This window comes from Microtus pennsylvanicus, chromosome 4 (assembly GCF_037038515.1).
Source record: "Microtus pennsylvanicus isolate mMicPen1 chromosome 4, mMicPen1.hap1, whole genome shotgun sequence".
NCBI lineage: Eukaryota > Metazoa > Chordata > Mammalia > Rodentia > Cricetidae > Microtus > Microtus pennsylvanicus.
This window is the reverse complement of record NC_134582.1, coordinates 104337759-104354057: the sequence shown is the minus strand read 5'-3', so window position 1 is coordinate 104354057 and position 16299 is coordinate 104337759. Positions and strand designations below refer to the sequence as shown.

The 16299-nt window shown below is 45.1% G+C and overlaps 1 protein-coding gene across 2 annotated transcripts in view; it reads left to right on the top strand.

The window, feature by feature from the left end:
* Positions 1 to 16299, top strand: part of Dcdc2 (doublecortin domain containing 2) — a 192779-nt gene that overhangs the window by 84575 nt on the left and 91905 nt on the right. For both annotated transcript variants that reach the window (XM_075970005.1, XM_075970006.1), the window contains exons 6-7: positions 944 to 1090; positions 3856 to 3910. In XM_075970005.1, coding sequence (XP_075826120.1) covers positions 944 to 1090; positions 3856 to 3910 — 202 coding nt within the window. The remainder of the gene's footprint in view (positions 1 to 943; positions 1091 to 3855; positions 3911 to 16299) is intronic.

Sequence of the window (16299 nt, the reverse complement as noted above, 5' to 3'; positions counted from 1 at the left end):
TTACATTATCTTTCTGGTTTAGTTATCTAGCGGCCTACTTTCCTCTGTTTAAAAGAATTCCATAGATAATTTAAACCATCTAGTAAAGAAATCAGTGTTCTTACAATAAGTGACATATTAATTGCAGTTACAGCAGCAGTTTTACAGTAAAGGAGGCTCCATGAACCCCACAGCTCTGGGAGGGTCATGCTCACTCTCGTGCTTAGGCATGGCTAAAAAGGAGACACAAGCATGCATGCTATGCAGTTCTGCACCATTAGTGCTGGCTTGCCCCTGCCCTTCTTCCCTCTCACCGTCTTTTTTTCTTACCCAGTTCTGTTTGTTTGGCTGTAGTACCTTGGCCAGAGGCTATCCTTAATAGAGAATGTGGCAGGAAACTTGTTGGCCTATAAGTATACCAGGAAAATACATGGAAACAGTGTCGATAAACACATCAATCTGTCTTCCACGGAAGCTCAACTTCATTTAAACACTACATTCTGGGGCTAGTGAGATAGCTTAGTGGGTGTAGAGACTTCTTTGCTGCATAAGCCTGAAGAACTGTGATTCTTGGACAGAGAGAACCAGTTCCTGAATGTTGTCTTCTGACTTCCATCCACACTTAACCATGGCACACATGCCCTCCCCCTAAATAATAACAAATGAAAAGAAGTACAGTCTAAACCAGTAACTTTCCCCTTTTCCCTCTAACATCTTCCTGTGGTATCAGAAGGGATTTCTGTGCTGGACTTCCAGGCTTATTGATGGTCCTGTTGATCCAGATAGTGCCCAGATCTCTGGTATGATGGGAGGTTCGTGTTGTATCTCTTGGCTTCACAGTCAGTAATTGGAAGAGTAACAGATGAACCAAGTCAAGAATGGAGTGTCCTGTTTAGTTGGCATTCTTAAGCACCTCTCCAAATGGTTGTGGAAATTCTAATCATTGGCATTGGTATTTTGACAGGCTTTATACTCTAGAAGGAAAACTGGTTGAGAGTGGAGCTGAACTGGAGAACGGGCAGTTTTATGTGGCCGTTGGCAGAGATAAGTTTAAGAGACTACCTTACACTGAATTGCTTTTTGACAAATCAGCAATGAGAAGGCCATATGGGTAAGTCCTTGTCTTTGCTCACTCATTCCCACTCTTTGAAGTAGCACTGGAGCAATGTCAGTGTAAAGGGAGGGGGATTAAGAGTGGGCAGTGGGGGAAGAAAGGCCATTATGCCATGTGTTCCATCTATTTGAAATATATAAATGTAAGTGCATCATTGATAGTAGGTGTGATGGCACACACGATATTCCAAGCACAGAGGTGGAGGCAGGAGGATCAAGAGGTTAAGATAATCCTCAACTATGTAGTGAGTTCAAGACTAACCTCTCTCAAATACAAAGAAAAGAGTGTTTTCTGTAACCAATAGTCTTATTCATCAGTTAGAATAGATAGCATTCATGACTGAGAATTGTTGCATAAAACATACTGTTGGAATTTGTGAAAGATTCCCTACCAAAGCTCCATGATTGTGAAGAAGATAATAGAGCATGTGCCCTCTGTATAAATCTCATGGGCATTTTAGAGTCTAGCAGTGAAGCCAGAACACATGAGTTTTTCAGTTGGTTTGGAGAGAAACTTACAGTTGTTTACACTCATTATAAATTTTATTTGCTTATCTTTTCGAGACAGGGTCTCTCATAGCCTAGACTGGCCTCTAACCTGCTGTGCAGCCCAGGCTAGCCTTGAACTCCTACTGTTTCTGCCTCCACCTCTGAGTTCTGGGAAGATAAGCATGCGTGGCCATATCTGCCCTCCATCCCCTTTAGAAACCGTTAGATAGGAAAGCAGTGTAGTTGCCCTTACACAAACCGATAGCGAGGCTGAGTACAGAGTCAGTGCCAAACTTTCAGACTTATGTGTATGTGTTTATTTGTATGTATGCACACGAAGGTCAAATGTTAATGTCAAGTGTCTTTCTGGCTGTTCCCAACTTTATTATTTGAGACAGGGTCTCTCACTTAAACCACAGCTTGCTGATTCAATTTAAGGCAGCTTGTTTCAGGGATCCATTATCTCTGTCTCTTGAGCCCTGACATTACAAGGCAGTCTCTGTGCCCTCTGAGTATTTTCATGGGTATTGGAGACTCAAATTCTAGTCTCCACACTTCTGTAGCAAGTCCTTTTCCCACTGAGCCATCTCCTCTGCAAGGCTTATGCTGTAGCTATTTGTGATGCGCTATGTTTGATTTTCCCTTGGAAACACCCTTTGTGAGGATGTCATGTATATCCATCCCAGCATCTGTACTGCAGAGCCTTGAGCCATGGTTCTGGAGCTTTCTAGGTGGGTGCTGGGGATCCATCTCTGGTGTTCCGTACAGGCCCTCAGAATTGCCTCTTCATGACTGTCCTTTGCAGAGGCAGAGGGGGACGTCACCCTATTCATTTGTATTTGCGAGGCTGATGGGGGTTAACGGAGGCTTTTAGTGAGTAGCAGAATGGGAAGTTAGGACTGCTGGGCCTGGACAGGTGCCCAGGCCTTCATGAACAGTAGAGTTGTGTGCCAACGGACTGGCTGCTGATGACCCAGGCCTTTAACAACTTCTGCTGAGCAGCACTGGGCACGTGGTACTAATGTAAAAACTGTGACTCACTCCGAGTCTTTCTCATAAACATAAATAAGGTTTACTGTTATACATATTCTATTTTTAGAGACTTATTACGAGATGGATTCTTGCCCAATGGCACAGACATCTGAAACTTACGATAAAAAATTGTTATTATGTGGTAATGATTAACCTGTTAAAAACTCTCTGAATATAAGTGCCAATGCTTTTCATTCTTTCCCACCACAAGTGGACACAGTAGACATTACTTTTATAAGCCATTATTATAATTATTATTTTTGAGAGAGTATTTGTAACCTGGGCTAGCTTTGAACTTGATACCTGAGACTCTATTTCTAGATTAGGTGGAACCATGCTCAACAAATTTGCTGCTTTTGACTCAATCTGGCACTATTGTTACTTAGCTTAAAAATGGTTTTTGACCTACAAGTAGAAAATTTGGGAATTTAAATTAAAACTGTTTGCCTGACTTAGGGTTTCTGTTGTTGTGAAGAGACACCATGACCATAGCAACTCTTAGAAAGGAAAACAATTGTTGTTGGCTTACAGTTCAGAGGTTCAGTCCATTATCATCATAGTAGAATTTTGGGGGAGCCTAGGCAGTTTGGATGCTCACCTTTCTAGACCTGGATGGAGGTGGGTGGTCCTTGGACTTCCCACAGGTCAGGGAACCCTGATTGCTCTTCGAGCTGATGAGGGAGGGGGACTTGATTGGGGGAGGGGGAGGGAAATGGGAGGCGGTGGCAGGGAGGAGGCAGAAATCTTTAATAGATAAATAAAGAAAGAAAAAAATAAATAAGAAAAGAATTTGGTGGTGGGCAGACAGATATGGTGCTGGAGTAGTAGCTGAGATTTCTACAGCTTATAGGTAACAGGAAGTGATGTGACTGTCATATTGAGTGAATCTTAAGAAAGAGACCTCAAAACCCGCCCCCACAGTAGCACACTTCCTCCAACAAGGCCACACCTACTTCCAACAAAGCCACACCTCCTAATAGCAATATTATGGGGGCCAATTACATTCAAAGTGTTATAAAAACTTTTATTAAAAGTTTTTTTTTATAAGCATTGGGTCAGATAATATTCAGGAAACCATTAGAAATGATTTGGAATGGAATTTTGAGGTTTTATGGAACTAACCACAAGTGTCAACCGACAAGGGCTTCTGGGTAGAGGCAGCAGGTTAGAATGCTTGCTGTGGGCATCATATATTATTTGTAACTAACGTTCACATGTCCAAACTGCAATTTGTTTCCACAGTCAGAAAGCTTCTTCTCTACCTCCCATGGTTGGATCGAGGAAGTCTAAAGGGAGTGTAAGTATCAGCAGCTTTCCTCATTAATGATCTGTATCGCTATAGAGCCATCCTTTGGGTTTCAATTAAATACACAGGAATACATCTTGCTACCTAGTGGCATATAAGCAACTATGTGAAACATTACTAGAGTTTCAGTGTCACAACTGAAGTCCTAAAGAAGAGCTAATGTTTTTAGAAGATAGAATCCAAAGTATTTTCCTTGTGGAAACATGATGCAACGTATGTTGTGGTTATGGTGTGAGAACCTTGACAGGTCAGAGTAGTGCTTGAGTAGTCTTGTTCTCTGTGTCTAACAAAGACGAAAAAGGAACTTTGGGTAAGAAGATGGCCACCTCGGTTGTACTTCTCTGAAAAAATTAAGAATCATCGTAAATGCTCAGTTCAACCCCAGATGCTTGCTCTGGTCATTCCCTCACTGTTTGTCACCTGATGGACTGATGATGTGCCCGTGTAGTGGAAACCAGAGCCTGCAATGGGTCGTTGATCGGCTGTCAGTTCAGTGTGCAATGTAGCTCATGCTCCTGTCTGCACCGCAGCTCACCCCTAACCTCCAGTCTGCACTGCAGATCACCCCTAACCTCCAGTCTACACCGCAGCTCACCCCTAACCTCCAGTCTGCACTGCAGATCACCCCTAACCTCCAGTCTACACCGCAGATCACCCCTAACCTCCAGTCTATACCGCAGCTCACCCCTAACCTCCAGTCTACACCGCAGATCACCCCTAACCTCCAGTCTACACCGCAGCTCACCCCTAACCTCCAGTCTACACCGCAGCTCACCCCTAACCTCCAGTCTACACCGCAGATCACCCCTAACCTCCAGTCTACACCGCAGCTCACCCCTAACCTCCAGTCTACACCGCAGCTCACCCCTAACCTCCAGTCTACACCGCAGCTCACCCCTAACCTCCAGTCTACACTGCAGCTCACCCCTAACCTCCAGTCTACACCGCAGCTCACCCCTAACCTCCAGTCTGCACTGCAGATCACCCCTAACCTCCAGTCTACACCGCAGATCACCCCTAACCTCCAGTCTATACCGCAGCTCACCCCTAACCTCCAGTCTACACCGCAGCTCACCCCTAACCTCCAGTCTACACTGCAGATCACCCCTAACCTCCAGTCTACACTGCAGATCACCCCTAACCTCCAGTCTATACCGCAGCTCACCCCTAACCTCCAGTCTACACCGCAGATCACCCCTAACCTCCTGTCTACACCGCAGCTCACCCCTAACCTCCAGTCTACACCGCAGCTCACCCCTAACCTCCAGTCTACACTGCAGATCACCCCTAACCTCCAGTCTATACTGCAGATCACCCCTAACCTCCAGTCTACACCGCAGATCACCCCTAACCTCCTGTCTACACCGCAGCTCACCCCTAACCTCCAGTCTACACCGCAGCTCACCCCTAACCTCCAGTCTACACCGCAGCTCACCCCTAACCTCCAGTCTCCACTGCAGATCAACCCTAACCTCCAGTCTACCCCGCAGCTCACCCTTAACCTCCAGTCTACACCGCAGATCACCCCTAACCTCCAGTCTACACCGCAGATCACCCCTAACCTCCAGTCTACACCGCAGATCACCCCTAACCTCCAGTCTCCACTGCAGATCAACCCTAACCTCCAGTCTACCCCGCAGCTCACCCCTAACCTCCAGTCTACACCACAGCTCACCCCTAACCTCCAGTCTACACTGCAGCTTACACCCCATCCATAGCTCCCTTGGATGAAGTCCACTTTGTTTCGGAGAGCTAGTGTAGCAGGTTTTTATTTTTTGCCTGAGAATTCTCTGATCTCTCTCAGTGGCCTCAGCAGGAGTGATCAGAGCTGATCTAGCATTCTTACTGCACTCAGATTAGCTGGGCAGCAGTCATGTTCTGGTGTGTTGTAAGTGCTTGGTGATTGTCTTCTAATAGACAAGTATGTATCTTTTCCTGCTATCTCATTTCATGATATACTTAACAAGAAAGAAAAATGATTTTATATTGTATTGTTGAACTCTGGTTCATGGAGAGTGTGCTGCTCATGACAAAGCGCTTGCCCCCAGCATTCTTCACATGCTAAGGGAAAGACAGAAAATCACCTGGAGGGTTATGGGCAGCCTGAAACTGGGCACCTAGCAATGACCACCAAGAACATAGAATTTGAGCACTGCCTTTGAGTACCAGTGCAGATTCTAGTGGATGTAGCTGAGGAAAGGGGTTTTAGGAGGAGGGTGGTGTGAGGGAAGGATTAGGTAGTGTCTAGATTAGGTAGACAGCAAGGGAATCAGACTGGTTATTATTCATGAAGAGACTGAATTTGCTTAGTGATTGGGTAGATACTATAGCTGGAAAATGCCATCATGGTAGCCAGTGTTCAGTGTTCACCCAAGACCCCACTGTGCCAAGTTCTTTCCAGGACCTAATGAAAAGCAAAATAAGACCTATGGATTTAGATTTGGAAATTACATTTTCTCTTTTCCTTCTCCTCTTCCTTTTCCTCCTCCTTCCTCCCTTTCCCTTCTCCTGCCTTCTATGCTTAAAATGGAAAAGAAAACAAAGTGTGAAACACGAAGTGTAGAAGTGGTAGGTCAGAGACTTCCTCTGTGTAAACGGCAGCGGAGGGAGACCGTGAGTTTTTAGCCAGCTTCAGCAGAGATCCTTCGTGTGTGTAAGGTGATGTGCTACGAGGTCAGTTTATATGACCATGAGCTCTAGCATGGGATTGTTCATCTTTAGCCTTGAGTAGAGGGAGGCCTGGAGAGCCTCTGAGAGGTAAAAAAGTTGTCCAAGTCAGATGAGGAACCTCAGGTCTTTTATGCAGAGAGAGATTTATGTGGTGTGATTTCATAGGTAGAGTAGAACATGGTGACTCTAGATTAGGTAGACAGCAAGGGACTCAAACTGGTTATTATTCATGAAGAGACAGAGTTTGCTTAGTGATTGGGTAGATACTGTAGCTGGAAAAGATAGAAACCGAGATAACCACGGGGTTTTGAGCTTGGCTGCCAGTAAAAATGGTAGTTCAATGACCAGGAAGAGGACAGGCAGAAGAAATAATTAACAATGGATTCCTTTCAATGTGCTGAATTGATTTGGCCAGCCGCGTAGTGACCTAATTTGAGGCAGAGACTGTGTGGTGCTGCCAGTACACAGGACAGCTTGGTTTGGCCCAGGTGTCAGTAGTAATGTAGCTTGAAGGAATGGATGAGTAGAACCTGGAGGGGACAGTTCATTGATAACCACGGGTGATCTAGGCGTCGGGAGTCTAACCTCTCAGGGTGGAGAGGAAGAGGAATGGACTTTGTAGTCAGTAGCTGAAAAGTATCTTCACCATTAGAAATGATAAGTGGAACCCATATACTCAAGGGCTTGCAAAATTTATTTATTAAGGTTTATTTTATTTTTAAGTATGTATATGTTCCTTTGTGGGACTATGTGCATGTGAGTGCAGGTACCTGCCAAGGTCAGACAAGGAGGTCAGATGCCCTGAAGCTGAATATGTGGGTGTTAGGAACCAAACTTATCTGCAAGAACAGTGAGCTTACTCAACCTCTGAGCCATTTCTCCAGGCCCAAGGCTTGTGTTTTGTTCTCTTATTTCCTGGAGGGCTTTGTGGCAGGATTTTTTTTTCCGTACACACCTTGCAAGTCTCAGCTCTTCACTCTCATAGTACAATGGACAAGCAGCGGTTAAACAGAAACTCAGTGTAACTGAATAACTCGCCCAGGGTCACAGGGAAAATTGATGTCAAGACTAAAGTCACAACCAAGCTCTTCACATTCCCATCTATTGCACATTGCAATTAATTTTGTGTTTACTAGTATGAAATCTGCAAAGCTAAAATTTCACTAACAATGTAAGAGTGTTCCTGCTCTATAGTACATGTTCCAGCACTCTTATGCGATTTCCTTGCTCGCTCATTCCTTAGGAAGATTCTGCATCTGTTGTGAATACTGGTTCTCAGAATGATGATTGGGTATCCAGGGATCTGGGTGGGACTGAGCCCAAGGTGCAGGGGAGGGCAGAGATAACTAAAAAGACATGCATCTCTTTGATGCTCGTGGTCTATTGCAGGAAACAACCATTGACTCAACAATTCCATACGTCAGTGGATAACTACAGCCACCCACCCCTTCACCCCATCAGCTATCTATCCATCCTTCAACTATCAACCACACATCTCTCTGCTCTATCCACCATCCATCCACACAACCATCCATCTGTACACTCTGTGAGCCATCCACCTATTCACTCCATCAACCACCCAACCATTCATCCATCACCCTTCCATCCTCCAGTCTGCCATTTGTAGCGCACCATGCCTGTCTGCGCTCTATGCGCTATCATACAGTTCATGAACCAGACAAGGGGCTGGAGATTAAAGCATACAAAGACACACAGACAGAAACACAGGTCAACCTTGATGCCAGAATGCCCCAAGAATGCCCCCTTTATTGTGTACCAGAGCCTCTTATATATGGATCCTTAATTGATAGCCACGCCCCAACCAAACCTACCAGAAACCGCTCCTCTGCCATCAGGAACTCCTGAGGGGCTTGTGCTCAGAGCAGCTGCAAGCATTACACGTTGTTTACCGGAAGTTCAGGATCTGGGGGGTTCACAGCTCCCAACACCATTCATTTGTATGCTTTATCAGCTACACATCCTTTTATGTTATCAGCCATGCATCCATCCACTCCATTAGGTGCCACTCACCTATTCTGTCAGCTACTCACCAACCCACTCTGCTAACCATCCACTTATCCACTCCATTAGTCATTTACCTACTCACTCTCTCAGCCCCCTGCTTATCTATATACATCTATATATCCTTTCTACCAGCTATGCACTTATTGGCTCTGTCATCCATCCATTCTATCATTCATCCATCCTATCATCCATTCATCTACTCTTTAAGTCATCCCTCCGCTATTCCACCACCTGCCAATCCATTCACTCTATCAACCTGTTGTATCGTCTATTCATCCTATCAGCCACCTACTCAACAATATTTGTTGACCATTTACTAAGTGACAGGAACAACCATACCCACATAGTGTTATATGTATAAATACAGTGACCAGGATCTTACATGACATTCTTTCAAGCTATATGTGTGTGTCAGGGGAATTATGATTGGTTGGATAGATATTCAACCACAAATGCTTAAATAAGTTCATACAGCAGTAATTGCTCTAAGTGAACTAAAGTATGGCAGGGAACTGGTTCATTGAAAGCCTCTGAAGCTGAGATATCTGTGATGTGCAGGAGCCAGCCATGCAGAAAGGAGATGAGGGGGAAAAAGTTGAGGCAAACGAACCAAAGTTATCTAGGTGGTTGGTAAAGAGTTTGATGGGTGAAAGGGAGGGAGAAGACTAGGGCAGGGTGTGCTGGATGAAGGAGGAGGAGGAGTAGGCAGGCCCAATCATGTAGACCAAGCAAGGCTTGTATTTAGGCCATTATGGGATACCATTGAGGGACTTAAAGAAGAATACTAGGATTTGATTTGTACTTTTAAAGATTAAAACACTAAAATTATGTGTACGTGTGTGTGTGTGTGTGTGAGAGAGAGAGAGACAGAGAGAGAGAGAGAGAGAGAGAGAGAGAGAGAGAGAGAGAGAGAGAGAGAGCGCACATGATGGCCTGTGGAGGCCAGAAGAGTGCCAGGTACCCAGTAGATGGAGTTACAGGTGGTCGTGAGATGCTTGACATGGATCCTAGGATGTCAACTTCAACTTTGGTCCTCTGCAAAAGCAGCAAGTGCTCTTAACCACTGAGCCATTTCTCCATCCCTTGATTTATAATTTTTAAAGCTCATTATGGCAAACACATATTGGAGAAAGGAGAAAAGGCAAAAGGTGTTAGAATCCAAGTATGGGCTGCAGGTAACTGGGCTCTGTGGCCACAGTATTGGTGGTGTACCTATCTGTTATAACTCTGCTTGAGTGTGTTGCTGCTGGTCAGTTTACTTGCCCAGCAGTTATTTGTTGAGTGGCTTTTTCTTCCTGTGCTCAGTTGCAGTACTTGGGGGCCTGAGATTTCAAAATCCTGCCTGTGTACAGGTTACCATTCCAGCTCACAAGAGAAGACCATGCCTGGTGCCTTTGATGTCAACCAGGGAAGAGCTTAAAGGATACTTTGTTCAAACAAGGGAGCAGGAAGTAAGCAAAGGTTGTGTTGTGGTGTGGTTACAATCATCTGGACAGAGAATAATCTCATTTAGCTCACTTAGGTCTGTGTGGACGCCTGGCAGTGAGCCATGGACAGCATCCTATGGCAGTAAACCCAGTCACAAGCCTGGTTTTTAACAGCAGAACTAATTTACACCTTTTCTGTAATTAATAGCTTCCCGTGAGAATGCTGGGCTCGATAGATCATTAACAGTCTGGCCCCTGGGGAGGGGTATAAGTGAGGGGACTACGGAGGAGGGGTTGAGCTTCCCGCGTTAGGTACCACAGTTAACCTCACCCAGCACTGAACTTAAAGGGGACATAGACCTAGATTGTTAAGAATTTATGTCTCCCATGTAGCTTTCTAGTAATTGTTTTATTGCATGAAGAAGAGTGGGAAAGAGAGGAAGAATTCATTGTACAAAATGCTCTGTTAACCGACATGTGGGAGAAATGCAGAAGTCACTAAGTTGAGAGTAATTTTAGGTTATTATTCTATTCTTAAAACCAAAACGAAGAGAAGAGTGATTTTATAAAGAAAGCCCTGTGCGTGCAGGTCTTCTGCATGCAATGGTGCAGCGCACAGGATCAGGGTGCCCTCTAGTGGAAAAGAGATAAAAATGGCAAGCCTGCTGAAAGCGAATCCACTTATTCTTTTGTTAACATCTTGCTAATGCATATTATGGCCAGTAATATTTGGGGTCAAACATTAGGATTTCCAGGGTTTTGACACAAGACTCATTTTTTTTTACCATGCCTTCATGAGTATCACAAAGTTACTATGAGGAAATTTTAAACACATTAAAATAAAGTTTTCCTATTCTCCAAATTGCATTCTGCTACATGGGAAACTGAGTCCAGGATAGGCAAACGGGCAGCTCATACCTGCAGGAGCTGCGTGTGAGAGAAATGCCAGAGGAGTGATGACACGCTGTAGAAGCTCTGCTGCTCAGCAAGGCAAGCTCACAAAGTGACCTCAGACTTGATAGTTTATGGCCTACATTTTCTGGGTGCAAGTTTATGAGGCTTGGAAATAGGTTTATTATAGCAGCGAAGGAAGCTGGAGTTAGGTTTATTATAGCAGCGAAGGAAGCTGGAGTTGGTTAGCTCATCCTGGGAAGATCCCAGGGAACTGTAGAAGTGAAGTCCAGCTGACCCCACTGTTCTTAGCTGGAGGGGTTATTGAAGGCTGTGTTTGATTTGTGTATCTTTAGAACCAAGTTTGTTCTACCTATTTGATCTATCAGTGTGCATGTGAGGTACAGACAGACCAGTGGCTGGAGTGAGAGCCTGTGAGGTGCAGACAGGCCAGTGGCTGCAGTGGAGCCTGTGAGGTGCAGACAGACAGGCCAGTGGCTGGAGTGGAGCCTGTGAGGTACAGACAGACAGGCCAGTGGCTGGAGTGGAGCCTGTGAGGTACAGACAGACAGACCAGTGGCTGGAGTGAGAGCCTGTGAGGTACAGACAGACAGACCAGTGGCTGGAGTGAGAGCCTGTGAGGTGCAGACAGACAGACCAGTGGCTGGAGTGAGAGCCTGTGAGGTACAGACAGACAGACCAGTGGCTGGAGTGAGAGCCTGTGAGGTACAGACAGACAGACCAGTGGCTGGAGTGAGAGCCTGTGAGGTGCAGACAGACAGACCAGTGGCTGGAGTGAGAGCCTGTGAGGTACAGACAGACAGGCCAGGGGCTGGAGTGAGAGCCTGTGAGGTGCAGACAGGCCAGTGGCTGAAGTGACTCCTGGCACCAAGTTTTTGCAAGGCGTACTATAAATTTTGGCTGCTTCTTGATTACTGCCATATGGCCATAATATACTGTTTCTGGGATGGCATTTTAGAGAGCCTCACTGTGCGTGTGTCTAGTATCTCTGACATTAGGAGACTTCGGCACAGACCATGGAGAAGACGACTCAGTAGGTAAAGTACTTGTCTGGGAAACACGGTGGCCTGAGTTTGCATCTCCAGCTCCCACATCAAAAACCAGGCATGGTGGCATGCTCTTACAATCTCAGTATGAGGAGGTGGAGACAGGAGAGCCTCAGTTGCTGAGCTCTGGGCTTTGTGAGAGACTGTCTAAAAAGAACAAAAGGTGAATTGATAGAAGACACCTGATGTCAGCCTCTGGCCTCGACATATGCATTCAGGGGCTCGTACGTCTTCTGGACAAATACAGAAATAAAGGGAAGAAGGAGATGGAGACAGAGATGGGAAACAGGTAGGGGGAGAAAATAGGATAATAGGAACACCATACCTTGAGAAAGCAAATTCTTTTTGATAGATAATGCGCTGACAATACCTTTCTTTAAAACTGGAAAACATTGTGTTAATGCAAACAGCACATGGTAGCACTACGCTATCAACTACCGTCACTGTATAGGGTTGGCACATAGTAGCACTGCGTTATAACTGCCCTCACTGTAGGGTTGGCACATAGTAGCCCTGCGTTATAACTGCCCTCACTGTAGGGTTGGCACATAGTAGCCCTGCGTTATAACTGCCCTCACTGTAGGGTTGGCACATAGTAGCCCTGCGTTATAACTGCCCTCACTGTAGGGTTGGCACATAGTAGCCCTGCGGTATAACTGCCCTCACTGTAGGGTTGGCACATAGTAGCACTGCGTTATAACTGCCCTCACTGTAGGGTTGGCACATAGTAGCCTGCGGTATAACTGCCCTCACTGTAGGGTTGGCACATAGTAGCCCTGTGGTATAACTGCCCTCACTGTAGGGTTGGCACATAGTAGCCCTGCGGTATCAACTGCCCTCACTGTAGGGTTGGCACATAGTAGCACTGAGGTATCAACTGCAGTCACCATTGGGTTGGCACATAGTAGTATTGACTTATCAACTGCAATCACCATAGGGGTGGCACATAGTAGTATTGACTTACCAACTGCCATCACTGTAGCAGTTGGCAAAACTCTCTGATCTCTAGCAGCAATGACTGCTGATGTCTGACCCATGTTCCAAGCCACTAGTGGAGCAGGTAGTCTCTCCCTTTCCCCCTCTTTAACTTCCATATGATTTATCTACCAAATACAAGGTATATTACAAAGTCTTAGCAATTCTTTCTTTTCTCTCAGTTGGGTTTGCATTTTACTTGTAAGGCGCCTAGACATCAGTCTTTACTGAATGGTTTGGAGCATGTGTGGGCATCAGTTATCAACAATGGTTATGTTTGTATTGTGCGAAAATGTACATGTGGTGGATGTGCACCTGTATGCATGTGTAGAGGCCAGTGGACATCAGGAGCTCTCTGTTCTATGGCTCTTCATCTTAGCTTCTGAGATGACAACCTCTCCCTGAACCTGGTGATCACCAATTTGATAGGCTGGCTGACCAGCGGACTCCTGCCTTTATAGCCCCCCCCATCTTCTCCAGTTCTAGAGTTATAGACATGCACTGCTCACAGACCCATTATAGGCATGCTGAAGGTTTGAACACAGCTCTTCATGCTTCATGCAGCACTGTGTCTGTGGGCACTTTCCCCTGAAAACTTCTTACCTTCAGAAACAGAACTTTTGCCTGACTTGTAATCAACTTAATAATGTGCCTTGAGATAACTCAGAATCATGAATTCAGCTTGCTATCACACTGTGTACTCAGCATGTTTAAATTTAACCTCCTGCCTTTAAGGTAGCAATGGAACCAACCTCACTGAGCTTTGAGCTTCCAATGCAATCAGACTTTACAACCCAAGCTAAATGCATGCCTTCAATCTTTTTTTTTTTTTGATTTTTTCGAGATTTTTTTTTTTTTTTTTGATTTTTACGGGTTTCTCCGTAGCTTTTGGTTCCTGTCCTGGAACTAGCTCTTGTAGACCAGGCTGGCCTCGAACTCACAGAGATCCGCCTGCCTCTGCCTCCCGAGTGCTGGGATTAAAGGCGTGCGCCACCACCCCCCGGCTCATGCATGCCTTCAATCTTAAAGTGATCAGTGGGCTCTTTCATGCCCCTGATCATCAGGCATTGTGTGTGTGTGTGCACGCACGCACATGTGCATGTGTGTGTGTGTGAGTGTGCATGTATGTATGTGTGTGTGTTTGTGCATGCACACTTGTGTGAGTGCACTTATGTGTATATGGCTATCATTTGCTGAAAGAAGCCAACAGGTTGGAAGTAACCTTTAATAAAGCAACCTTTAACACCCTTGTGGATATAGGTTGATAATGTCTGTTTGCAGTTCTGAGTACTACTCTGGGCCAGTAATTTCTTCCCCATAAAACTCTGCTAAAGACTTCTATGAAAAAGTATTCCGCATTCCTTTTCCATACCACATTTTCTATGCTGCTCCATAAATGAAGAATGAAGCTCTTAGTTAGGGACAGACACATACAACAGACAACAGCCAGGCCACATATCACAAACCACAGAGAAATGGAAGACACAGGAGGAGAGGTAGAGAATTCCTACTTGCTCCTGGTCTAAACTATCCCAAGAAAAGTCTTTTCATTTCTTAAGGTGACATTAACACATTTACCTATTGAGCCCTCTCCCGATCTTCAACCTGCCTTGTTTTCCTTCCTCTCTCCTCCCTCCCCTCCCTCTCTTTCTAATATAGAAATATATTTATTTACTTTACATCCCAGCCACAGTTTCCTCTCCTTCCTCTACTCCCAGTCCCTTCTCCCTATCCCCTATGTCCCACCCATCCCCAATCCACTCCCTCTCTGTTTCTGTTTAAGAAAGGGCATCAGCCTATATTCTGGACCCCTCTGAGTGTCCCTCTCTGAAATGAGGTAAGCTTAACCCCTGGGCATTCTACAATGAGGTCTCTGTTCTTTCTTGTCACACCCTACTGTCGATGAGTGACGCTTTTCCAGAGAGTAGTAACACCACCCATGCTGGGGTCCCAAGCCCCTACTTCACTGGGCTTTCTGTTTTTCAGCATCCCCAAACCTTCTAGGAAGGCACTGACTATGTGTGAAGGGTTTTTGCTGTCACAGTTTTCCAGTGTTGAAATCTCAGGACGAGCAGGCCGCACTGACAGCAGACTATAGTCTGGGTCTTGGCTAACAGCTTCAGAAGCTCCACGTCTGCCATGCTGTCTTTCTTCACCAGACAGTGAATGAAAAAAGGGAAAGAAAAAATAAATCTCTGCTTGTAGATCATGCAATAATTAAATGGAAACTGGATGTTTAAATTGCAGTTGGAATGGAAAATTAAATTATGCAAAAATGTTATAGATTTGGACAAGTTTTCATACTGTTAATAAATCTATGCATAATTCATTTTCTTGTAGGCTGTGACAAAATAGCATAAATAACTTCATTTGTAAGATTGTGGGTTTTTTCTATTCTTAATTGGGTGATGGCTAAAACCATTTAAATGCTTTTGGGTGACTGAATATATAAATGTTTAAAATGAGCAGTTATAATAGGCTTCCAGGCAGATTTGTTTATTTAATATTACTACATTTATTTTCAGATAGTACAGATGTTGCATAAAGATTGCACCCAATATGGTCGAGTTATTTATTTACTTACTTTATTCTTGCAATTCTGGAGATTGAGTGCAGGACCTTGCACGTGCTAGGCAAGTGCTCCATCACCAAGCCACACCCCTATCTCTGATATGACTTTATATATCTGTATCATCTATACATATATGATCTCTGATATTAGAGGAAACACCAGACCCTTGTCACCAGCCACTAGTCTAGTCACTTCACACATGGTCCCCTCCATTCTTGGGACAGGATAAAGGCAGGTGCATCAGCCCTGTTCAGCTGACGAGGGAATTGTGTGCTCACGCATGTGGGTGGAGGTCAAACACTGACTTTGTTTCTTGGGGTACCTTTCACCTGTTTGTTTGTTTTTTTTTTTTGGCAGTGCTGGAAACCTCACCAGTTTCAATAGGCTGCCTAGATCTAGTGATCTTAACTCTGGTTCTCCTGCTTTTGTGGCCAAGCACTTTACCAACTGAGCCATCTATCTCCCCAGCCAAGGAATGGCTTTTTTGTTTTTCTGTGTGTACCATGGTGATAGAATCTTGGCCTCACCAAGTGCTAGGCAAGCCCTGTGCCTTTGAGCTCCATCACCAACCCCAAGGGAAATGCTTTTATGGCATCTGCCAGTCATGAGTGATCATTTTTAGTCTTCATCCTCTGCCAGACCTTCCTCCTGCCTCTGGGAAGAAGTGTTTCCAGCTAGTGTGGCACCACGGCCAGCAGTTGGAAATTAATGCAGGACTCTCTCTGGGATCACTGGTTAACCATATGTATGTAC